The following is a 25,244-nucleotide window of genomic DNA, read 5'->3' as shown; positions in this document are numbered from 1 at the left end:
AAATAAAGCAAACTAATTTTAACTACTGAAAAGTCATAGAAATCATAATTATTTTTGAACCATTAGAAATTAATCTAGAGCATAAGAACAAACCACCAAAGTTTAAAGCACCCAAAATAACAAATACATTTTAAAGCACCGGTCAATCATGATTTTACTCTTGCAATCGTCAGCAGCTTTTAACTCTGCATGAATCGTTCATCAAAATACAGTTTAGCATAAACACTTTTTAAGATACATATTTTTAACTGCACTCTTAACACATGATTGCAGATATGTCACATTACTTTTCCCATGTGTCACACATTAACCTGGATTTAATCACATTATCATGAACAAAAGCTCACCGGCTCCTTCTTCCTCATTTGAAGCAAGCTTTTAGTCCTGCTGTCTTCTCGGCTCAAGCTTCTAACCATTTGTCTAACACACTGCTTGCTCCCTTTGGCCTTTGTGTGAGCGGGAGTGAGGGTTCTCCAAGCTCCCTGATGACCAGATCGTCTCCACCTGGTGCACTCAGCCTGCTACTGGGAGCCACACCCACATCTGATGTCTCCAGGCAGAGTGGAGCATGGCTGCAGCTCAGCCCAACAGTTTTATTGTTGATGTTATTTTTCCCTGCATTTGAAAATTGTTCTTTATTCGCTTCAGTTGTTTGGTTGACAACTGCATGGCTTTACCTTTTAAAATCTAGAGTGAACTAAAACTCTTCATCTGACCGTCCATTTTTGTTTTCATTTTTAGGTAAACTATCCCTTTAAATACATAAAGCATGTTTAATTATTAGCAAATAACATCATTAGAAAGGACTAAGACCTTGTTTTCTTCTCTTCCTAAAGATGGGAAATTGAAAAAAAAACAAAAAAACAAAACAGCAGTTTGGGGTGGAGGGTTGTTCCTTAACATGATGTGACCTAATTAAAAAAGATAACCTTGGACTGCAAAATGCCAAATGACCACTCCCTTTGTAAGCATCTCCCCTCAAGGTCAAACTACATCTTTTTTAATGTCAAAAGTACTGCAATGAGCACACCGTTGTACATTTTCTCTTTCAATTCTACTTCAATTCATTTATTGATTGCTGTTATTCCCCACACTGAAATGACTTCTTGTTATCCGCTTAAGTCGTTGTGTTTATTTATTTGCTGAGGGGGTGAAATATTTAATTAGCCTTTTCATTTACCAAAACAAATGCTCTCATTTCACTGCTTAGTGTACGCAGAGCTTGAGTGAACTCAACTGAACTGGCAGACTGAAATCATCAGTCAAGGATCTTCAGGATTAAGGCTCTTTCTTACTCTAAGAACACCAATTACTTACTGTCTTGCTCTTTTCAGCTCCTGCTTAAATTCTGTCACATCCTGCAGGTCAGCAAATGAAGCGGTTGTAATACCTGGCTCATCCCAGCAGTAAAGTGTCTGAACAATTCCCTTCATTTACGCAGGGCTGGAGAGGGTTGATGGGGAGCTGCACGTTCTCCCACTAAATTATCATGCTTCGACAGCCGCCACAGCCGCCGCTGCACAGATTCAACACAATGGGCCTCGATGGCGAGCTGGGAAGCTTTCTCTGTGTGTGAAGGCTCAGTTCTTGGAGCTCACATCAAACACATGACTACTATTTCAGCTGCCCTTTCAGAGAGATAATGCTCCTTCTTTTAAGACCTGCGTCTGTTAAAATGTAAACGCTTACTGAGCAGCAACCTAGAGGGAGGTCCCGGTCCTCCTGACTTTGGAATCATCTTGGCTTTGAGCTACTCGCGACAGCGCAAATATTATTAATGCACAGACACGTAAGTACACAATGCACTCTTTAGAGTAAATAGGTCCTGGCTCATTTCTAAGAGAGAATTTTAGCCTGAACAAACTTGTACATAGTTCTTTGTCCCTAAAGAGGCGGCAACAGTCACCCAGGGTTTGTGATCATCAGTGAAAATGGCAAGCATCCCCTTTTTTCTTACCCCCTCTTCTCCCTTTTCATCTCCTCCCTTGCTTTCTCTCCTGGTCTCCTATCCCACCCACCTGCATAGGAGGTAGAGACATGACTAGGGCTGCATTCCGATCAGCACCGTACTCCCTGCTGGAGGTCATGGCCTGATGGCGCTAAGAGGACCACAGCATCCGCAAATAGCAGAGACAACATCCCCCCGCCACCAAACTGGACCCCCTCCACCACCCAGCTGCGCCCAGAAATTCTGTCCATAAAAATTATGAACAGAACCGTTGCAAGTCAGACTTAATGCCGTCAACGTGGACCAGACTCTCACTCCTCCAATAGTAAGATTGAACGGCCCTTTGTAAGGGACCATCCACCCCATACTCCCAGAGAACTCCCCACAGGGTGCTCCTGGAAACACAGTCACAAGCCTTCTCCAAATCCATAAAGCACATGTGGACTGATTAGGCAAACTCCCATGCCCCTTCCAGCACCCTAGTGAGAGTGAAGAGCTGATCCACAGTTCCACGGTCGGGACAAAAGCCACACTGCTCCTCCTTAATCTGAGGTTCAACTATCGCCTCGACCCTCCTCTCCAGTACCCTGGCATAGACATTTCCAGGGAGGCTGAGAAGTGTGATCCACGATACTTGGAACACACCCTCTGTCCCCCTTTCTTAAGATGGGGACCACCACCCCAGTCTGCCACTTCAAAGGCACCTACCCACTCTCCATGCAGTGCTGTAGAGACATGTCAACCAAGACAGCCCCACAATATCCAGAGCCTTGAGATACCCAGGGCGGTTATCATCCATCCCCTGATCTCTGCCACCGTGGAGTTGCTTCATTGCCTCGACGACTTCTGCCCCAGAATTTGGACAACCCCCCCTCCCCCCAAGTACTTCCCCAACTCTGTTTCCTCCATAAAATACGAGTTGGTGGGATTGAGAAGTCCCTCAAAGTATTCTTTCTACTGCCCAGTTATCTCCTTATTTGACATCAGCAGCCTCACATCTCCACTGGCAAATTGCTGCCCCCCCCCCCCCTCGAGGCGATGGACATTTTACCAGAACCTTTTCAGAGCCAACTGATAGCCATTCTCCATGGCCTCACCAAACTCCTCACATCATTTCTGCTTGGGATAAACTTGATGACTTGATGATGAGTGTCCCCCAAGACCCACTTTTCCTCCTCTATTCCCTGACCGAGGTGAGGGGGGACACTTTCTTGTAAAAAAATAAGGTTCTGAAGGGCGGAGTGAATTTTTTACACATTGATCTAAAGAACCTGAAGATCGATGATTTTTTTTCCTGAACTTCTGCGGGTGTGCTGAGGTGGATTTTTAAATATCTCCAGACAGCCTCATCAAACACTGAGGCATTGGTTGCGGTCGCAGCTTTGAGCAGCAAATCTGGCGATCCAAAATCTCCCAGCAAGTCTTTACGAACAGTCTCAAGAATGCTTTCCATTCTGTTATAATTGTGACTGACCTTAAGGAGGAGGTTGCCAATATTTAATGGTACCTTGCACGAGACACGTGAAATTATTTGCCTAAAATCATCCATCAGCAGGGAGCATCTGGATTCTCGAGGTAGCTTACTGACTAACTTTAACATAAGGGACCTTATTACATGTCGGATAATCTCCTCTTTTTCCTTTTCTGTGGCTGGTTTTGATGTGGAGCTGTAGCGGGGGGACACCTCTTCTGGGGTGTGGGTGCTGCAGTGGGGAGCCACCATCTCACGGGTGTATGGGCTGCGTCGGGGATCCACTATTTCAAGGGTGTATGGGCTGCGGTGACACGCCACCTCCTCAAGGGTGCTGTAGAGAGGGGCCACCTCCTCAAGGTTGTATGAGCTGTGGTGGCAGGCCAACTCTTCAGGGGTGTATGGGCTGCTGCAGGGGGCCATCTCCTCATGTGTGGATGGACTGCAGCAAGGGGCCACTTTTTCAGAAGTGTATGGGCTGTAGTGGGGAGCCACAATTTCAGGGGCGTGGGTCGTACAGTAGGGGGCCACCTCCTCAGGGCTGTATGGCTGCAGCGGGGGCCCCCTTCTTCAAGGGGGTTAGGGCTAACCCTAACCCAGGGAGCAATCCCTTCAGGCGTGTAATGGCTGCAGCGGGGGGCCACCTTCTCATGAATGTATGAGCTGCAGGGTGAGGCCACCTCTTCAGGACTGTATGGGGTGCAGCAGGGAGCCACCTCCTCAGGGGTGTAAGGGCTGGAGCACTTGGCCATTTCCTGAGGAGTGTATGGGCTGCGGAGGGGAGCCAGAATCTCAAGGGTGTTGGTGCTACAGCAGGGGACCACATCCTCAGGGAATTGCTTGCTCATCTCTGCAAGCGAAAGGTACTTTCTGTTGGGGTCCATTTTTCTTCGCAAGATACAAAAAAGCTGGTAGCTGATCGTTTGCTTATAAGTTATTGAGACTCTTCTCCTACCTTTTTTCTATTTATACATACCAAATTTTCCAGGTTTATTTTGTTGAACGACCTCACTGAATTTCAGTCTTCTTGACTGACGTGAGCATTTTAAAGAGGTATGAACTAAATGAGGTGTAACACCGCTGCATCACCATATTACTGTTTGAGCTGATCTCTGTCACACAAGCAGAGCAGCACCCATGATAGCTCAGCTATTTATTCATTAAATTAACCCACAGGATTTGGAATGATAAATATGAAGTGATAGGCTACAAATATTTTTTTTAATTTAGATAAACTTTTTCTTGCACTTTAAGATCATCAGTACTGGTTACACATTGAAGACTCAGACCACTTTTATTGAGCAAGAGTGAAACTTGTAAAAGCCGATTAATAAAGCAGCATAATAGGAAGGTGAAAATAATCTCCCACTGCTTCGTTGGACGGCAAGGATTTTTGTAATGATCTGACTTGGAAACAGGCTAATCAGAGCTGCTACACTGCACAACAGTGGATCAGACTTAGCACCCAATAGCTAATGCTAGCTCATGTAACACCGTTCAACCAGTCGGGTTTCAAAAGAAAATAATTCATTTTCTGATGAAAATTATTTAGTCTTTGTAAAAATAAAGCTTAAGTTAAATGCTGCTACATATTCCTTCCAGCGTAGTCCTCGATATAGTTGGTAAACAGTATTGAATAAAACCAAAGGCAACAGAAGAAATAATCGTGATTAAAACTCTACCCTTCCACTCTTACATCCTCCTGCCTTTCTCCTCATTTTACTTCTGACAGCTACAGATGAGCATGTTACAAGGTCCCTCTTCAAAGCCTGAGATTCCGAATGGGGTCACTACGCCCAATGTGAGCATGATGTGATGTGACAGAGTGATTTCTAAAGGTATTATAGGCAGTGTGACCCGGGACACTAAGATGACATATCTATACCTGCAGACGACTCCAAACACAAGTCCTCCACGGTCTGCTGGTCCAACGGAGGTCACACAGACAGGAGCTGGCAGCCTCGTGTGAGCGGGTAACTGTGAAAACTCATGCTCACCTTGATCAATCTCCTGGGTGAACTCCCCAGCAGCAGACAGACAGACAGACAGCAGTGAGGAGATGAAGCTGATCCACTGGAAGAATAAGATTCTGTTTATTCCTTCAGCTGAAAATGGAAAACAACAAAAAAAGCATTAAGTTTGGGTGTCCCTATTTGTGACTTGCTTGTGTGTCACGAATTGTTTCGAAAAGCACAAGTTTTATATGAGTTTTTATATTTCTTCTCTCTGACAGACTGCTGAAGCATGTAGAAATCACACCCATGTATCAAAGAGCAAAGCGAAAATAATACCTTGCAAGTCTGGGAAGATAATGACTCATGAAAAAAGTATGTCTCCACCATCTGTCTGTGCACGTGCGTGCAAACACACACACACACACACACACACACACATAAACACACACACACACACACACACACACACACACACACACACACACACACACACACACACACACACACACAAGTCAAGTCAGTTTTATTTGTCCAGCACCAAATCACAACAAAAGTTCTCTCATGACACTTTACAGGTAGAGCAGGTCCAGCACCTCACTCCTTCAATGAAGCTACATCCAACAATCCTCCATCAGCAAGCACTTCCTGTAACAGCGGTGACGGAGACCTTCCTTTACCAGGCAGGAACGGGGAGCAGATCCAGGGTCAGTGGGGACAGATGTCTGCTTTGACCAGTTGGGGGGAAAGAGAGCAGGAGAGCAGGGCAGAGACAAAGAGAGATAATGGAGGGAGACAGATATGCAGAAGGAAAGAGACGGACAGAGATAAAGAGAGAGGGAGAGAAGAGACTGATGGACAGAAGGGGACGTTATGTATTACTAACTCATCTTCCTCTCCAGCGCCTTTGGGATTCCCTTCATCCCAGATCCCAGATACTGTTGGAGGAGGTGGCTGCAGACCTGTAGAGGCTCAAGCGGCCACCCATAGCACCACCTGCTCAAGTCCCTGTCTGTCCATCATTTGGCGCTACATAAATAAACTGACTTGACTTGATCATAGCAATGTGGCGTCCAGAGGGACACTTTGTAGGCTCAAGTGGCCGTGAAACCATTCAAATTGTGTTTCAATTCCTGTTTCTTAGAAGTCTAGAGGTGCCATTTTTTGGCAGATTTTTTATGAGAAAATAGTTTTAATCTTAATTCTCAGCAATCAAAACACTGCCATGCCTAAACATGACTGGGTCCTCCTACATCCATTTCTCAAGGAAGCAGATGTTCTATGACTGATAAAAAGGAATGAGTAGTTTACAAACCCTCTTTGATGGTTGTGATGGTGATTATATTATGATGAGAATTTATTAGGAAGGCATGTTCTGGGAAATGTAACCCCTCTGTATCAGTTTTAATCATTCTGTCTCTTATGTTTCCCACATTTTCTTCTAAATTTATGAGGGGGAAATATTAAATCCTATCAGGAGGTGAGGTCCATGTGTGCTGGTTGGTTTTGCTCACTCCTTCAATGAAGCTACACCCAAAAATTCTCCATCAGCAAGCACACCAGCAACAGAGGTGATGACAAAAACCTTCCTTTACCAGGCAGGAACGTGGAGCAGATCCAGGGTCAGTGGGTAAGGACATCTGCTTTGGGAAAGAGAGCAGGAGAGCAGGGCAGAGACAAAGACAGATAATGGAGGAAGACAGATACAGAGAAGGAAAGAGAGGGGCAGAGATAAAGAGAGAGAAAGGAGGAGAGAATGATGGACAGATGGGGATGTGAAGGCTGGAAGAAGAATTACAGCAAATAATAACAAGGATTAAGAAGAAGATGGGGTTCCAGGCTCCTCCAGCAAAGGGGAGTACAGTTCATGAAACAAGTGATTCATCGTCTGCTGAATGAGAAGTTTAGAATTTAATGATTTCATGTGTACCAGGTCAACTTGAGACTTCAGACAGAAGTGAGCGACTGCAGATTTGAGGACGTCTGCAAGGTGTCCAGGGGATCTTCCTCATCATCTCTCCCTCTGGATCTGGTCTCTTAATCCCTGATTCATCTGATTGACCATCCATGTGTTTGGGTTTCCTCCCAGTTTAATGGTGCTCCAGTGCTTAAAGTCTCAAGATCACGTCTGAGGTATCGAGGTTGTTTATGTGACACTGGAATACACTGGAAATGTCTGAAAGCAAAGACAGAAGGTACACACCCCACTCTGATCTTGAAAACAGGTCCAGGGAAAACCAAATATGGTCACTGAACTCAAAGCTAAAGAAAGTGATTCACATTCCCAAATTTGATAGATAAACACTAGCTTAACTTCAACAATATGAGTGAGTAAATTGTTTGTGTGTGTGTGTGTGTGTGTGTGTGTGTGTGTGTGTGTGTGTGTGTGTGTGTGTGTGTGTGTGTGTTTATCTCACGTCTTCAGCTCAGGCCTGCTCAGTAAAGCATAAAAATGTTTCGGTTTACTTATCTGGAATACCTCCTGAAAACACACACCAGCTCATTAGCATGATTCAAATACAGTAGTAAATATGAGCTAAACCAGTTTTGTGCAGTTCCTTTAATGCCAATGACTTGTTCCAGTCTCTGTACAAGGATGTGGTGGTCAGTGGTATCAAAAGCTGCACTGAGACCTAAAAGGACCAGCACAGAGACGAGTCCCTCATCTGGTACCAGTAGGAGGTCACTGGTAACTTTGACTAGCACTGTTTCTGTGCTAGGATGAACCCTGAAACCTCCAATAAGCTGTTAATGTGGAGAAGTCACAGAGCTGTTAAGCAACTGCTTTCTCCAGAATTTTGGAGGGAAAGGAAGCTTTGATATTTTTGTGTGCAGGACTGTGGAATGTAACCAGATAACAGCCACACAATGCTCTTTGTTCCACCCTCCTCCAGCAGAAGGAAGGACGAACCAAATGTTTCAAAACCAAGGAGTTCTGTTCCTAAGATAAAGGCCCAAAAACCTGTGTTCTGCAGATTTGGCATCACGTGGTTTTGAGGAGTCACAGAATTTTGCAGAATTTTACAATGTCACTAACAGTAAGACCGACATTCGTGGCTCCACAGCAGCTGTGGGGTCACCCCGGTCTCGTTAATGCAATATCTCAGAAATACTGCATGAGAATTTCTCACGATTTGGCTTGAATGTCCACTTGGATCCATGGATGAAAGGGCAAGATTTTGTTGGTCAAAAGTCAAGGTCACTGTGACAAGCACTCATCAGGGAGGCAAACAAATGTGATGCAATATCACTTGTTGATATCATACTGATTACTGACAAGTACGTGCAAACAAACATTTCTTTGACTAACAAACTGAAAAAGATCAAATATCTACACACATGGTAGCGGCTATTCAGACTTGATACATTGAGCTACACGCTAACACAATACAAACATTTCTAATCAACATCAAACACGAGTTTGAGGCTGCTTGGACTTATCAGGAGTCTCACAGACATTCGGTAGAAACCAACATGACAACCAAAATTTAAGATATGTAGTCCCCGGCGGCGTGGCTCAGGCAGGAGATCGGCCATCTGGAAACGGGAGTGTTACCAGTTTGATCCTCGGCTCCTCCTGAGAGCCGGAGACACCAAACACCTTCTTGCCCCTGTTGTGTGAAAATAATAAAACCATTCGAGCCTGTTTGCAGCCCCAACAAAAGTTGTTTAGATATTTCAGCAAGGTTGAAATACCGCAGAATAATAGCCTGTAGTTTCAATACACCATCATACACACGCTTCCATTTGAAATGTTTGAATATGTTTCATGAGCATGAATGAATTTGTGACCTCATCCAAGGTAATTCAGCTGATCGAGACCTCGTCACGCATGCTTTACAACGGTTAATAATCAAATAATTCATCTATTTACACACAATTGTGAGAGATGAACTGAAAGCCCTCTGATACTCACTTGCAGCACTGGGCTGAACTATTGGTTGCCATCAACTAGCCGATGTGACTTCTTCTAATTCTGCAGCGTCTGTAAAATTTTAAATGTTTAAAACTCCAATAGTTTGGTTAATAGGGGCGGCATGGCTCAGAGGTAGAGTGGTCGTCTAGCAACCAAAGGGTTGTTGGTTCGATCCTCACTTCCCCCGGCAACCACGTTGAAGTGTCTTTGAGCAAGCTAGTGAGCCCCTAATTGCACCTGTTGGTCCTGTCACAGACTGGTGACCCGTCCAGGGTGAACCTCTCTCAGTGTCAACTGGGATAGGCTCCACGCCCCCAGTGACTTTTAATGGATAAGCAGTATAGAAAATTAATGGACGGACGGATGGACGGATGATAGTTGGGTGAAATAATTAAAAACGAAGCCAAGTTGACCGGTAACAAGATGTCCAAAAGACAGCATTAAACTGAATCAATTCAAATGTCTGTGGTCGCTTCTTCATCACCACTTAATGCATGACCACAGAATCCAAAGTGATGGCGAAAACATGTGGATTCTACATTTACTGTAAAACTGGTAGCTCTGTAAAACTCTATCTGAAAAAAAAAAAGTTCTAAAGACATTCTTTTTGGTAATTTTGCAGGACTAATGATCTCATCAGGGTAATTAATCCGGGGGTTTTGAGTGATTTAGTGTAGGATTGAGAGTTGAGACGTGGGACCGTCACCCACCTGTCACTGACTGGTATTCAAACTCATATTAGAGAGGAAGATTATATTGTCTGCCCAGGAGCTACAGCAGTGACGTGCCTGTGGGTTTAAACACACGCAGACTGATAGTCTCATTGGCATGTGTGTGCACTTGTGTGCATCTGTCTCGCAACTGCGGTTTCCCTCTGACTCCAGAACAGATGTTTTCTGTTTTAGTATTCCACTCCAACACAAAGGCAATTTGACTTCATCTGTCTTAATTGCTGCGCGCCAAATCTTTCCACTTTTCACCCACTAACTAGGGTTTCTCTCAGGTAGGGCTATAACAAATAGAACTATTGGTGTTATTGTATATTTTCCTTCAACTCCTGCTGGACTCAGTGTGTCCTCTGACCTTCACCCACGGTAGTAATTTGATAGAGATCTGTAAAATCAATTGCACTTCCAGCAGTAAACTATAAAAAGTAACTTTAAGTCTCCCTCCTGTCCAAAATGTCTCCTTTATCCTCCCACAGTTTGAGCTTCACTGTCCAGATAATGGATTGTGCTGAGCATTTGCCTTCATCTGGAACATCTAGTGAGAGTAGGTGGCGTTTTAATAACCACTGTTGAGTTTTGTACGTACGTCGACATTTTTCTCCTTTTAGCCTTTTGTGAAATGTGCAAGTCCCTACAAACAAGAGCTTCTTTGTCTACACAGCGTGCACTAAGTTAATGAATACAGCTTCTTATTAACATTTTCAATGCAGGCTTAGTGAAAATTCCCTTTGATCTCTCAGTCGTGTCACTGTGTAGGTAGATGATGAAATTCTGTGTAATCATCAGACTTCCCTGGGCAGCATGGCTCAGAGGTGGAGTGGCCGTCTAGCAAGCGAGGGGTCGCTGGTTCGATGCTCACTTCTCCCGGTGACCATGTCGAAGTGTCCTTGAGCAAGATACCGAGCCCCTAATTGCTCCTGATGGCCCTGGGATGGACTGGTGACCCGTCCAGGTTGAACCCCGCCTCTCACCCATTGTCAGCTGGGATAGGCTCCAGACCCCCCAGCGACCCTCAACGGATAAGCGGTATAGATGATGGATGGATGGATTTTGAACTGAGGATTTCTTCTCTGGAATCACCCCTGGCACATAAACATGAGTGGAACCAACAATCAGACACCAGATAAACTCTTATGGATGATATGGCTCAATTACAACAATGAATCATATCGCCGCCGGAACCGTGACTATATGAAGCTGTTTATTTGACACGCGCCTGCCGTCGAGGCGTGATAATCCACGCTCCTGTGACTCATTCGGCAGCGGGGTTCGTCCTGTCCCTCCGCTAGCAGGACTTCAGGGGCCACTTCACTCTCGGAATCACAAGTTCTTCGTCCAGTGCGCATGCAGCTTCACGTCCTAGACCAGAACCCAAAACAACCCAGAACATCCACCAGTGAATCTACCTCTGTGGAATATAAAATGCGAGACCCAACTCTCTGTCTGCTCCTCCAAACTCCAACCGGGAACGCGTTAATTCTCCGCTGAGCGCGCACTCCTCCCGCATCCATGAACATGACTTCGGTTCTGCCTTCATCCAAAGCCGTCTACATCGGCATGGAAGCGGTGATCGCCGTGTCATCGGTCATCGGTAACGTCATGGTGGTCTGGGCTGTGCGTATCAACCGGTCCCTGCGAGACACCACCTTTTGTTTCATCGTCTCCCTGGCCTTGGCTGACATTGCGGTCGGAGCTCTTGTCATCCCCCTCGCCATCACCATCAGCATCGGACTCCAGACGCACTTCTACAGTTGTTTGCTGGTCGCCTGCACGGTGCTGGTCCTCACTCAAAGTTCCATCCTGGCGCTGCTCGCCATCGCCATCGACCGCTATCTGAGAGTCAAAATACCCATGAGGTAGGCCTGAAGGTGAATTCCTCTAATTTTCAGTATTTTGACCCATTAATACACACGCCTTTGTGTCTGGATCGCCGCTGGGACTCAACAGTCCTCCTCCGGTCACGCAGGATTTTAATTACATCACACGGGAGGGAAAGGAGCTCTTATCATTCTAATTAGTTTCTAGTGACCTTATCAATCTAGTCTGACATTGTCTCTACTGGAATAGAACATTCTTATTGATACATACTGTAGGCTTCTTACTGTCATTTTTCATTTTCTTCATTACATCAATTTAGAGCCACAGTGCATGCGGTTATTAAATAGGATCTGGCAGAAGAAAAGATAAGATATATAATTAAGCAATAAAATGAGTTCACCAAGATAGATCGATCGATAGATAGATTGATAGATGGATAGATAGATGGAAATTAAAGCTGTTGAGACCTTAAAGAAGGAGAATATCATAATTTTGTTCTCACTGTCAGAAGAACCACATGTGACTGAAGAACTCATCCATCCCTTGTGTATTTCACAAACTGCCAGGAGGATCCTGACAAAGAATGCATGATTGATCAGTAGGCTCACTGTGGGCGGTGGACTGCCTAATTTCTAAAACTGTAAACCAACATACGTTTAAACATGAGGGGACACCGAACGTTGTCACTGAGAGGTTATTAATTTCACTCGATAATCCCAGAAAGCCTTAGAAACACTTGCTATTTGAACAAAGGAAGTCAAATTATTGTTTATCAGCATTCTACACAGTTTCTCTGTCTTTGTCATGCTAATATTGAGTGGCGCACTCAGTAAATATCTCAAAATTATAAAATAATTCCAAAATGGATAAGAAATAGCTTCATAAATCACACTGTTGTTGCTTTAAAAGGGAAAGAAGTTTGTGTTCGAAGAGAAAGACAACAGATAAAGTGTAAAACAAATACAGGGGATGTCATTCAACCCAGGTGTAGCATCACAAATAAAAAGTGGCGTTCATTTGAAAGGACGTGGAAAAAAATGATTTCCTCCTCATCGATGATGCATTTCTTTGAGCTGTCGCCATCTGAACAAGTTTATACTGCAACCACCAGTAAAATGAATTTTACTGTCCTCCAGTAAAGTAACATGCTTAGCCAGAAATTGAGTCGGCCTCCCTGAATCACAGCTGAGTCTCTGGACGGACACGGTTTGACAAACACAGATTGCTTGTTGTGGCAGATGTGGCTTGGAAAACGCACCTCAAGGAGGAGAGAGAGGTCTGTTGGTAGATTTGAAAATGTTTACTTTGCTCTGCTGCGAGATACGATTCAAAATCACATCGAGAACGCTGAACCACAGTCGAATCAGGGAGTAATTTGAGGATGGAAGGCAGCTGCTTTAGTATGCAGAGAGACAACAAGGTTTGAAAGCAGCTACACTTAAGTAATGGGTGTTTGAGATGTTAGATGTAAAAAACTGGTTTCACCTGTGGTAAAAGCTGTTCCAGACATCCTCTGATTCATTCCCCCTGGCTGACCTCTGAATGTTTGTGCTCTATGTGACTGAGAGTCACATTAAATAAAGCGAAGTGTGTGCTTCTGTGTTTGTGTTAGCACCAGTGAGGTTAGCCAGGGAGCACAGGTGATAAGTCCAGAGGAAAAATGTGTCTAACACATGCCAGAGAATGAGTGTGAGAGGAAGAATAAACTCCCCCTGAGATTATTGAACCAACCTGTGATGACATATCGAGTCAGCGCCTTTGAGAAAAAAAATGACAAGAATTGTGAAGCAGGACCCGAACACATCCACTGGTACTCTTCATTAGAACAGATTCTGGGGGGCAGAGAGGAGCCTCCTCGGTGACCTCCCCCTCAAAAGTGGTCTCCATCCCCAAGCTGTCTGGGTCTCCAGGTGGAGGGGATGGCGTTGGTCTCTGGCAGGGAGCCGTACCCCTTCAGGATCCGCCCAGTTGGTTGGGGTGAAGGTGGTGGATATCTCTTGAGCTTTAGGCCAATCAATGTGCACTTAAAGATGGAGGAAGGGAGCTGAGAGTAAAGGCTCTGTTGCTGCTTCACGCCACAGTGACTCACTATTGCCTCTTGAGGTGCAGAGTGTTATTACAAGAAAAACGTGTACACATGGCACCTTTAAAATGGGGTTTAGGAATTGGTAGTAAAACTCAGCAGCTGTTTAATGTATACATATATATATATATATATATATATATGTATATATAAAATAATCATGTAAACCATGGAGACTAAAACAGAACACTCACACTTACATTGTATATCCCTCAAATTTTTTTTCCTCTCAGCCCCTTATCTTCTCTCTTGTTGCCATAGCTACAAGCGGGTGGTGACCCCTCGACGAGCTGGGACAGCTGTGTTGCTGTGCTGGCTAGTGTCCATCGTTGTGGGTCTGACACCCATGTTGGGCTGGAATAACCTTCAACGTCTCCGTGACAATGGCTCCTTCGTCACAGATGACCTTCTGGTGACCTGCGGGTTTGAGACAGTCATTAGCATGGACTACATGGTCTACTTCAACTTCTTCGGCTGGGTGCTGCCTCCTCTGCTCCTCATGCTTGCCATCTATATTGAGATTTTCTACATGATTCACAAGCAGCTTAATAAGAAGGTACGACTGTCTCTTCATATGTTAGTTCTGCTCACATGATTTGTCCAAAATGCATTGGAAGCTACGAGAGTAAACATGTATGCTGATGATCTTCTCCTTTGTCTCTGTATAGGTGACAGTTAGCCATGCAGACCCAAGCCGCTACTTCGGCAAGGAGCTCAAGCTAGCCAAGTCCCTCGCCCTTGTTCTTTTTCTCTTTGCAGTCAGCTGGCTTCCACTCCACATCCTCAACTGCATCACTCTTTTTTGCCCTGATTGTGACAAGCCGATTTATCTCATCTACATCGCCATCATCCTCACCCACGGCAACTCTACTGTCAATCCAATCATTTATGCTTTCCGCATCAAGAAATTTCGCACAGCTTTCCAAAAAATCTGGAAACAGTATGTGCTTTGTCGGGATCCAGTTGGTCGGCTTCCTCAGAAAGGGAGCCAGAGAGGACATAGTAATAAGAGGAGGCTGAGGCAGAATGATGATGACGACGATGACGTGTGACCTGTGGCCGTGGACCTTGACGAGACCTCTCTGGGTTTATTTTAACTTGAGGAATTACTGGTCAAAATAGGCCTTAATGACACAGAGGGATGTCAGAGGGATGAACTTGACCGTGGACACGGATTTCCTCCATCTGTTCTGGTGAACAGTGTGACACATCAGCAAAGACACAAGATCAACATCCTTAGTCAGACTTTGGTTGGAATAAGAATGACAGTTAAGTCTGCTGGCTGACAATATGATGATGTCATGTGGGAAAAAGGGGCTTCTCATCAGTTTCAGCAAACAACCTGTTGAACTTGAATCATTAAGTGTATATCTGTAGCACATGTGGTACCATAGTAGTGCATGCTGTGCTTTATTTTTGACCATGTGAATCAAATTATCTTTTATGTACTACTTTTATATGTGGCCTTACAGAACATACAGTGAATGTGGCGTAGCTGGAATTTGGCAAACAAGTAAAGAGCAGGCTTCTTGGTGCTTTGAGAGAGAAGGTAGGATGCATGGCTACATGCATAAAAACAAATCACACTGACTCACTTTTTGAGGACTTGTGACTTAAAATATCTGTGGTTCACCAGTTGTGCGTCAGTTGGAGTGACACAGTTTGCCATCATTCTCCTAGTCTCCCAGTGGTACTAAGCACATGAGGGTACCTGATGTTTAATTTCAGAAACCAGTTGGCTGACAGAGTGACTAATGAGTAGTGGTACAATTTAAAACAGATACCCTGCATGAAATATGTGAGGGCACAGATAGCACCGTCTCAAGGGGGGAAGACATCCCTGGAGCCACTGGGGAAGTATGAAATGCTGTAACTGCATCTATGATGCTAGTATGCCGAGCCTTCCGTGAAGTATGTTCCATTTGAAAGAGTAGTAACACCAATGTTGCATTATTACCTCCTCTTGATCATTTTTGTTTCAGGGCTGACACTGATCATATGTACTGTATGTAACTGTAAATGTTAATTAGGGATGCTGTAAAAAAAGAAAAAAGAAAAAAACAACCTCAGCCAGAGCAAACAGCTGTGTGTATCTCACATGTCCCCTAACAGCTGATGCAACATCTTTCCATCCTATCCTGCACGCTGTGTAACAAAGACTTCAGCCATCAATAGAGAGGGAGCACTTTTTAGTCTGCACACATTGATCTCCTGTTACTGAGCCCCAGGTGGACTTGTGGGAATTTGTGAGGAGGGTGTACGTGCAGGGAGGGGTCGGGATTTATGTTTACAAGGGAAGCAGAGGGTGAAGGTGCAGCCGAGGAACTCATCAGAGTTTACATCTCTGCAGAGGTCAACCTCAAGGTTCTCCCATCAACATAACGTTAATGCGACCCCTCTGACTTCTGTGTTCACCCTCTGTAGCACTGAGTGTATCACACTCACGTACACGCACACATGCATACACACAGTCTTCATCTAACTCACTGTATTTTCAATGCTGCTCTTGTCATGGCGTGAGGTGATTATTCTATCACTTTATGCTCAAGTGAAATGCTTTTAAAGCCACTATGTGTAGAATTTATTATCATTTGAAACGACTATGATGGCATTCTTTTTTTGTTCTTCAAAAAATGAAACAATCAGAGTAAAAATAGGGGGATGGCTGCGCAACATAATGCCTCAGTTTGTGAGTCACAGTCACATTTGTATTCTACACATTGTGGCTTTAATTCTTTTTTTGTTGAACTAAAACAGTGTGATGCATTTGTGCAATATTCTAGGATGTATACTGACAATATCAGAACCTATAGCGTAGATACTGTACATGTAGACACTGAAGTATAGGAGTCTCAGCAGTAGCAGTACTTGCTAATGTGGTAAGCCCTTTTAGGGATCTTTAACTATAAACAAATGTGTGAATAATTTGGTTAATAATAGAAGTAAAATCACAGTAAGCAGATGTCCTATCTGAGCTGAGTGTGTATGTCCATTCTTTGCAGCAGGTGTTACCTGTTGGAAAACATTTACAGCAGAAAGCAAAAGCAATAAAGTACTTTTACTACTGAACAGAGGTACATGTCAAGTACTAACAGCACAGCGTGTAATTGTACAGCGTGGACAGAGAGGTAACTTATAATTTACATAAAAGAGATCCTGATTTTGGTGTTTCTCTGTTCAACATTATTATTCCTGCCTATTGGAGACAACTGCTTGGTATTGTAGTATTTAATATTCAAGCAGTGGTTCACAAACTGGAGACCACTGCAGCAGTGGTTTTGAATTGTAAACCACATGTGTCATTAAAAACATCAAAAACTAATACTAGTACTATATTACTAATACTTAGTCCAAGTTATTAGTTCTCCTGAAAAAAGTATATTGTAGTAAATGTTAATAAATCAGATGGAAAGGTTGGCATCCTTTCTAGAAATACCTAGTAGATGGGTTCTGGCCTCATGGAGAGTTATGTTATTGACCTTCTGAATCTTTGGATGTGGATCCACCTCCCAGCTGGTCTCATTCTGCATGCCCATCATGTCCCACAGCTTCAACCTGGAGTTCAGATCAGCCAGAGGTGCTAATGTGCCAACAGCTCAACTCTGCTCATCAAAGAATGCAGCAGCTGTAAAGAAGCTGCAATTAAATAAACACATGACGAGCAAAGCCATTACTTTTCACAATGCAAACAGGGAGTTGAGTTGAATCCGTCTGCAAGAATTTCTCAAATATTTATTGACGTTCCATCTCCCTCTGTCGTCTAGTCAGACGCCTTCACATCCAAGTGTGAATTGCAGCCAGAGAGCTGTGATCACGACAGCAGAGGGAAAAAGATTTTTTTCTCACGATTTCTCTGAGGAAACTACGCAGGGGAAGACAGAGATCCGCAGCCGTTCTTCTCTTCTTTTCAGTCATAGATCAGAGAATTGCCCAACACTGCTCTGACTGTTTGAAATTTGGCTTGCAATTTAAGATTTGTATATATAAAAATTAACATAGAGTCTTTTATTAGAAAGTCATGCTCGTGCATCTGACTAGTTTCATTCAAGTAACTTATCAACAAGTGTTTTCACGTTTTTGTTAATGGGGAATATAAATAAAGCATTTTTAATATTATATAAACACATCTTTAATCAGGACTTTAACAACCTTATATGATCTCTGCACCCTCATCCCTCTTGGAAAACCCTGTACAATAATTAATGTGCACATACTATGTCAGTAATATGTTGAAATTCTGGTCATAACATATTCATTTGACATTAGTTTATTTATCTGTGCACAGCTGGTTTCAGGTGTCCAAATCACACTTGAGTCAGAAGCATTTTTGACCCTGAGATGTGATACTACTTATGATACTCATAGGGTTACATGTCAAAGGGAATACAGACAACTTCTGCCCTCTAGTGTTTAATTTGTGTTAATATCAGCATTTATTCTTTCAGAGTTCAGAGTCCATCCATCCATTTTCTTCCTCTTATCCTGTTAAGGGTTGCGGGGGGGGGGGGGGGGGGGGGCGCTGGAGACTATCCCAGCAGTCTTCAGGTGAGAGGCAGGGTTCACCCTGGACAGGTCACCAGTCCATCACAGGACCAACACATAGAGACAGACAACCATTCACACTCACAGCCACACCTACAGTCAATTTAGAGTATCAATCAGCCTCGTCCTCTCTTGATGTCTTTGGACTGTGGGAGGAAGCTGGAGTACCAGAGAGAACCCACACAGGAACAGGGAGAACATGGAGACTCACACAGAAAGATCCTGTGATGGAGCCGGGACTCAAACCAGGAACCTTCTTGCTGTGAGGGGACAGTGCTGACCACTGCACCACCGTGCCATGCCACCTGGAGTTTTTATCTCATAAATAAATAAGTTACGTTAACATATTAACATAAACCGTATCCATCTTTCCAAATCAATATAATGGTCTGTTAGACATGAACACAGTGCAGTTGTTGGGTTTGACATTTACCACAATTTTTAGTCCTCGGGTGGATTCAGTGTTTCCAGATAAAATGCTCCCTCGGGTCAAACGTTACCCCTCTCGTTATACCACTCATGAAGAGTGTTTGCCATTTGTCCTTATCTTGTTTTGGATTATGTCTCAGTGAAAGGAAAGCTAGAGGAAATGCTGGGTTGTTAGAGACGGAAAGCAAGTTTCTAGCAGGGAAAATATTGTGTTTTCTAGCCAGGGATGCAAGGAGGTACATGGTGCGTCTTTCAAGATCAGAGGTCAGAGTCAGCAGCATCAGCCTCAGGGCCAGTGCTGCACAAGGGGGGCCAGAAAAAAAAAACAAATACAAAAAAAAAAAAGATTTTAAGAAATGCTCAGGTTTTTTTTTTGTAATGTAAAGATATTCATTGAATATGCTGGATCTCAAATAATTCCTTTTTTTCCTCACAGTTGGTGTCAGGGTGACACTTTTATGCAGGATGCAGTACTGGAGCAAGTGAAGAGGAAAAAACACATTCGAACGATATGTTGGTTTTCGCCCCGTCGTGACCCTTCATTTAGTAGGGAGTTCTGAAAGGGACTGCACTGAGGGCCAGGATACGCTTCAGTAGAAACCACACTCACAGTCCCGCTTTGATTTGTTTTTATTAAAAGTACGTAAAAATTGCAAACCTTTTCATACAAAAAGTACAAACGACAGAGCCATGTGTTGCATAAAAAAAGGAGACGAAAACACAGGTAAAGCGCAATTTCAGAGGTTCAGCAACATTGTGTAAAAGCTGAAAGCTTCATTGACTGTAAACACCTCCCAAATTAAACCAACATCCTGAAAAGTCAAAGCTGAGTTGTTGTTTTTCATTTCCCAAAACAGAAGCTGGTGCTGCAATAGCTTAACAACACGAAATCATGATTACACTGAAGCTGTTATGATACATTAAATTAAATTCAAAAAATGCACAAATGTTCATTTTTTCCTAACAAAACCCGTATATATATTTGATTTTCAAGTACTTCCCTTCACAGCTGTATCAAATCCTGATTTCAACGGACACAGATCATTAAAAAGAGGGCACAATGACAGACACATTTCATACCATTATAAACAAAATAGAAGAAACCATACAATTAAAACTACTTCGGTGAATTGCTCACAGAAACAATCAAGTGCTACTGTAGTGGAGGAAGGTTTCGGTGCTATTGTGGTGTTGACCGTGTCTTCTGAATGAAAATCGGTTTCCTTTCTGTGACTTAAAGTGATTTATGAGTTTGTTCAAGTTTAGTATTAAAAATCCGTGACCATTGTTCACCGTTATTTGCTGACTAATACATAGACACAAGAGCTGCAACAACAGCTCACTAGAAATACAAACTTTTTCAAATGACCAATTGATCTTTTCAACATTAAACATTCACTGGTTCTAGACTTACATATAAAGATTTGATGATTTTGTGTTATTTACGACAGAAAACCCTGTTGGGCCATCATAAGAAGTAATTTGAACTCATTACTTTGTGCTCTGGCAAACTGGTGAGGGTTTTTCAAGTTTCTTGACATTTTATTGACAAAAAAAAAAAAAATCACCTGATGAATCGTGAAAATAACAGATGGATTCAACAAAGATGAAAATAATTCACTTCTAGTTGCAGCTCAAATGTAAAGTGAAAACGAAGCAGCAGTGGTGGATATGATCCACTTCCAAAGTTGATCTTATAGGCTGGTGTGTCTTGAGTCACTCCCAGAACTTAAACAGGAGCCAGATTGTCTCAAACACACACACACACACACCATTGGCCAGTATCTTCCACGCGGTCCTTGGTTCTGTTCTTCATCCCTGGGAGGGGGCTGCCTGCCTCACAATACCTGACACTCTACCCTGCAAACAACCAAACACAACAATAACTGATGGTCCTGAAACGCAGCACTTCATAAATGAGGCTCCCGTTGCCACTGCTGCTCGCTGGATGTGTTGGTAGAACGATTTCCACGGAACCAGAACAAGATTCAGTCCGCGGGAAAATCTCATAAAATCCGAGGACGCTTGTGTATCTTGTAAAAACACTGAAGCTTTGTGTGGCGACACAGTCATGGTTTGTTGGAAGGGTTGATCGATGATCAGCTCTGACATTGAGCATTTTACGATGATCAGGATCAGTGGTTGGCTTTTTTAAAAATTCGATTATTGATAAAATAAAGTAGCCAACATTTAAAAATTCACACAATTCCATTTTCTTATTCAATTTATGTGTCATAACACAAAGGCTCTTCACTCCTGCCTGACAAGTGACATTATCAAGTCGCACCAGCTGTGTTGATTCCAGGAGAGTGAAGGCTGCCTGAGATCAAGCTTCACAAGCTGAAAGAGGACGATCCTTGGCAGATAATTACTTCTTGTAAACTGAAGCAGGTTGTGAAAAGAAAAGGAAACCGACAGGGCATCAAAAACAAAACAAAAAACACCCTGTTGGCATCACTGAGTTGTTGGTGACACACAGGATGAAACAGAACACCACACCAGAGCTTCATTGCTTTTACTTCATTCTGTACTGACAGTGACTTTGACATTACTTTGTGGTAATCTATGTTCTGTCGTCAACAGTTACACAGCAGCGCCTGAGGTGGCACCAGCTGACTCATCGGGTGGCTGAAGGTGGAGAAACCGTTAAAAAAACAGCTCCAAATCTTCACATCTGTCTCTTTCGCTTTGCTCCGTTTTAAATTACAGAAGCATTTCTGATGAGCAAATGCATGCTCGTCTACACGAGGGATTTTGAAACCCAAATGATTCTGTATGACGGTTCAGGCGCGACATGATGTGATGCAATGGAATCAGGAGAAAAAAACCAATGCGGCACCACCAGATGCCCATGATTCTTTTGTATGGCTTCACTATTAGTTGATGGAACCTCTGTGAGCTGCCTTTTATGCTTCAGGTGTTTCCTGCATCCTGCATGTAGTCTCTGGATGCAGGTGAGAATATGAGTGATTATGTATTTCACTGCTGGTCACCGTGTTATCCAGCAATGTTTTCCTTTAAAAAAAAAAAAAAAATTAGCACATAATTTTTACCTATGAACCTGGGACGTCCCCAGTTGAAATCCACTACAGCAGATAAGCTTTTTCATGGTTTGCTGTCGCTCCGCTTCCTATTTTCCACTACATTCAAATGAGAATGATTTATCTCAGTTATTCACTTCCCGGTTTTGTTCTGGATTTGATTTCTGCAGTGGAATTCATAACAAAACATTCGTCACAAATCCTGATCCTGCCTGTGCCACTGCTGGACTGGGTCAATACGTCCTTCTACTATCTGCTGAGTATTTGCGGTCAATCTCATACTTCCATAAGTATCAGAATAAATGCACTCACCCATCCTCCTTGCTGAGCCACCCATGGGCCTACACGTCTGTTGAGGAATGCAGTCATGGCGCTCTGAGCTCTGTTTATCAGCTCAGGAGAGGATTTCTTGATATAGAGAGCGAAGGCCACCGAGACTCCGATCAGCTGAATTTCTGGAGCAACTCCAGCCCCCTGACTGACTTGATTCTGGAAGAGGACGTCCACGCTTTTGCTGAACGCTGCCTCTGCAGCCTGGGGAGACAGGAGATCCAGGTGTGAGGAGCTGGAGTAAGAAGAGTGCTAAACTAGCCGGCACATGCAGAATAAATCACACGCAAACCCTCAACTCTGGTACAGACCTGTAACACCCACAAACCAGTTCACTGAGCTGTCAGTAAACCCACCAGCAGAGCACATCTGCACTAATCATCTGTCCCTTTGAGTACATCATGCGCATCTGAGATGTATTAAGAGAAGAAAGTGAAACTAACCAGATAACTCACAGTAACCGGAAGAAACAAAAGCAAAACTTTTACCACATCTGGAAGAAACTAGAAGGAAGTGAGACTTTAGTTTTCCAGTGACCTTGTATCCTTGTAAGGCCTCCTTGTATCAGGACGTTTCTGTCCATTCACTTGCACATTTCAGTTAAAAGAGAGTAAGTTAAAGCAGCGGTAATGACTGACAAGTGTCTCAAACCTACACAACTTTTTTAGATTATACTTTTATGCATAGCGTTTGTTCCTAATAAACCATTCCCCACCTTAACACGACATCTTTACTTACAAGTATTTATTATGCTTTGGAAGGTCTTGGCTAACAACAGCTTTCCCTGCTTGTGGGACTAATAAAGATTTATTTTCTTACATGTAAGAGAGTGTTACATGGGTTGATATCAAGCGCTTTACCTCTTGTGCCACTGCTCGTTTCATATCAGTCAGAGCAGCCTTGAACCTGGGGTCAACGATCAGACTATCGGCCACATTTTTCAGTTTCTCAGCGATCAGAACTGCGTCAAAACCGTCATCTGGAAGAAGTAAACAGATGTTATTCATGCTTTCGGGAAACGGGCCCGTAACTAGCTCAGCTTTAGTATCCCGAACAGCTGCGGATGCTAAGTGAAGCAAACATGTCGCATATTTAGAAACAAAAAAAACCTCGGGCCTCATTTTAAAATATTACTCAAAAACAGAACCGCTGTCATCATGAATACGCGGTGAAGCGTCAACTGTCTCCTCTTAGACAACGACAAGCCCGAACGTACCGTCGCTCTCCGGGCCGTCCACCTCCAGCCCGCCTTGGAGCTGACGACATTCCACATCGTCGTCGTCTTCATTCGCAAACAAATGTGAGATTATTCTACTCGTCTGCCATTCGATCTGAGATTGTGTCGGAGCCATTGTTACACTTACACCGTAGACTCACCGCAGCAGGCGGAATGTCGCTCGCTGCTAAACTTCCGGTGAAATTTCATCTGTCGCTCACTAGGCGTTTGAATAAAGTACCGGCACGGGGTTGAGGAAGGGGCGGAGTTAACAGCGGACCTCGAGAATGAAGTTGATCCTCCTATGAGCGTTCAGCCAGAAAGCAGATGGTATGTGTAAGTGTCTAGTGTTGGGAGAGATCTCCTACAATCACCACAACAACAATTAAAAAAAAAAAAAAAATCCTATTTCAGTGGAAGTTTTCCGGCTTCGCCGACCGAAACGGCACAAACCGCGTCAGTTTCCAAGTGCACCCAGTGAACAGCATCTTTTAGCACCGTAACAGACCGTTATAAACCGTCGTGAAAATGACGACTGACAATGTGACGCAACAAAAATCTGGTTAATTTGTGAAATTATAAGAAATTACCCATTTATTAAAATTTTACATTTCATTTGGGGCGAGTCGTATTTGTTGTCCTGACTGAATAAATGTTTTTACAGCTAAAATATTCTATTATGAATGAAAAGAAATATATGTTTCTTTTTATATATGAAACCAGACACACGAGCGGGATTCAGCATGGAGCTCTTACTGCTCCAGAAGATGGCGACATCCGTCTGGAAATAATTTTCTTTGTTGCCCCACCCTGGCTCACACACACACACACACACACACACACACACACACACACACACACACACACACACACACACACACACACACACACACACACACACACACGACAATAAATTATGATAAATACAACAATTTAACCTGTGTTGCTACCCTGTGATACACCAGAGAGCCGTCCTCCATCAAAGCTCCAACCCTCTCATCCAAATATGGTCACATCCTGTTGCAAAAAAACCCAACAAACAGGATTTTCACTTCTTTTCTTCAGTCTGCTTAAGCTAGTTCAAAATAAAGATGAGAGTATCCACGTGACTGCAAAGCTTCTGGCTTGTTATTGATTAATTAAACAATAGACACATTCACGCTGAAGACCATCAAAATGGCGTCTAGTATACAGCCTCGTTCACCTTCTTGTGTTCTTTTATGTCCTCATATAAAATTCATTTTGTATCCATGTTCACTCTGTCCAGGCTGCTGTTTGAATTGTTCTCCCTTGTAGCAGCTGTGCTAACACCGTGCTGGATGAAGCCTGCATGAAGCACAGTGCTGTCAGTGTAGCTCAGTGACACCACAATCATCAGACAGTGAATTAAATGTTAATGAATACAGTTTTAATTAACCAAGCAAAGCCTGCCGTGCCATCTCCGCAAGACAACTGGAGCTGCTGCTACACCTGCTGCTGGATGTAACCAAAAACACCTTGTACAATCAGGCAGGCGGTGCCAAGCTGCCAGTGCTCAGCCGGTGCTCAGCCGTCACTGTGTAGCTCGGGAGTGTACTTGTTCATTCTGCTGTAATTGTTGCCCACTTGTTGCTGCAGTCTGGCTTGCTGTCGACTCTCTGATCATGCGGTTGTTTCCTGCTGCCTGTAGCTTCTGTTTGTGGTCTGATAACATTAATCCATGTGCTCAGTTGATCTTTATTCATCAGAAAAAGAGGAGAGTTTCTCCTCTGTCCTTCTTGTTGAGTGTTA

At 43.5% G+C, this 25,244-nt stretch overlaps 2 protein-coding genes and 1 long non-coding RNA gene across 4 annotated transcripts; 1 reads left to right on the top strand and 2 right to left on the bottom strand.

The window, feature by feature from the left end:
- Positions 1–6,952: 6,952 nt before the first annotated feature.
- Positions 6,953–13,760, bottom strand: LOC147267831 (uncharacterized). Its single transcript, XR_015112079.1, has 3 exons — positions 13,565–13,760; positions 7,302–11,097; positions 6,953–7,153 (listed from the first exon to the last, which is right to left on the bottom strand). It is a non-coding gene; the product is annotated as an uncharacterized LOC147267831 (long non-coding RNA).
- LOC147267830 (adenosine receptor A1-like) lies at positions 10,841–17,165 on the top strand. The gene is made up of 3 exons (XM_086198907.1): positions 10,841–11,871; positions 14,178–14,472; positions 14,585–17,165. Exons 1-3 carry the CDS (start codon positions 11,525–11,527, stop codon positions 14,966–14,968), a joined length of 1,026 nt encoding a protein of 341 aa, XP_086055033.1. The 5' UTR covers positions 10,841–11,524; the 3' UTR covers positions 14,969–17,165.
- Positions 17,166–19,504: 2,339 nt separating this feature from the next.
- Positions 19,505–23,710, bottom strand: LOC147267829 (uncharacterized). 2 transcript variants are annotated; one of them, XM_086200682.1, is made up of 4 exons: positions 23,475–23,709; positions 23,119–23,237; positions 22,241–22,462; positions 19,505–20,747 (listed from the first exon to the last, which is right to left on the bottom strand). In XM_086200682.1, the coding sequence occupies exons 1-4, from the start codon at positions 23,608–23,610 to the stop codon at positions 20,700–20,702; spliced, it is 525 nt and encodes a 174-aa protein (XP_086056808.1). In that variant the 5' UTR covers positions 23,611–23,709; the 3' UTR covers positions 19,505–20,699. The 2 variants fall into 2 exon arrangements, with proteins under 2 accessions (XP_086056808.1, XP_086056809.1); XM_086200683.1 differs by lacking the exon at positions 19,505–20,747 and adding an exon at positions 20,756–21,902 and having other exon boundaries at positions 23,475–23,710.
- Positions 23,711–25,244: the final 1,534 nt, after the last annotated feature.

The sequence above is a fragment of the Aulostomus chinensis genome, chromosome 3 (assembly GCF_037954235.1).
Source record: "Aulostomus chinensis isolate RoL2024-O1b breed Wild chromosome 3, RoL_Achi_v1.0, whole genome shotgun sequence".
NCBI classification, from domain to species: domain Eukaryota; kingdom Metazoa; phylum Chordata; class Actinopteri; order Syngnathiformes; family Aulostomidae; genus Aulostomus; species Aulostomus chinensis.
The sequence above is the reverse complement of the archived record's forward strand: the minus strand, read 5'-3'. Positions and strand labels throughout refer to the sequence as shown.

Bases quoted from the DNA above. Each gene is read 5' to 3' on its own strand.
- LOC147267830 (XM_086198907.1), top strand. From the start codon at position 11,525: ATGAACATGACTTCGGTTCTGCCTTCATCCAAAGCCGTCTACATCGGC. The intron at 11,872-14,177 runs GTAGGCCTGAAG...TTGTTGCCATAG, and splicing joins AGAGTCAAAATACCCATGAG to CTACAAGCGGGTGGTGACCC. The intron at 14,473-14,584 runs GTACGACTGTCT...GTCTCTGTATAG, and splicing joins ACAAGCAGCTTAATAAGAAG to GTGACAGTTAGCCATGCAGA.
- LOC147267829 (XM_086200682.1), bottom strand. From the start codon at position 23,610: ATGGCTCCGACACAATCTCAGATCGAATGGCAGACGAGTAGAATAATC. The intron at 23,238-23,474 runs GTACGTTCGGGC...TACTTCTTCCAG, and splicing joins GGACGGCCCGGAGAGCGACG to ATGACGGTTTTGACGCAGTT. The intron at 22,463-23,118 runs GTAAAGCGCTTG...CTGTCTCCCCAG, and splicing joins AACGAGCAGTGGCACAAGAG to GCTGCAGAGGCAGCGTTCAG.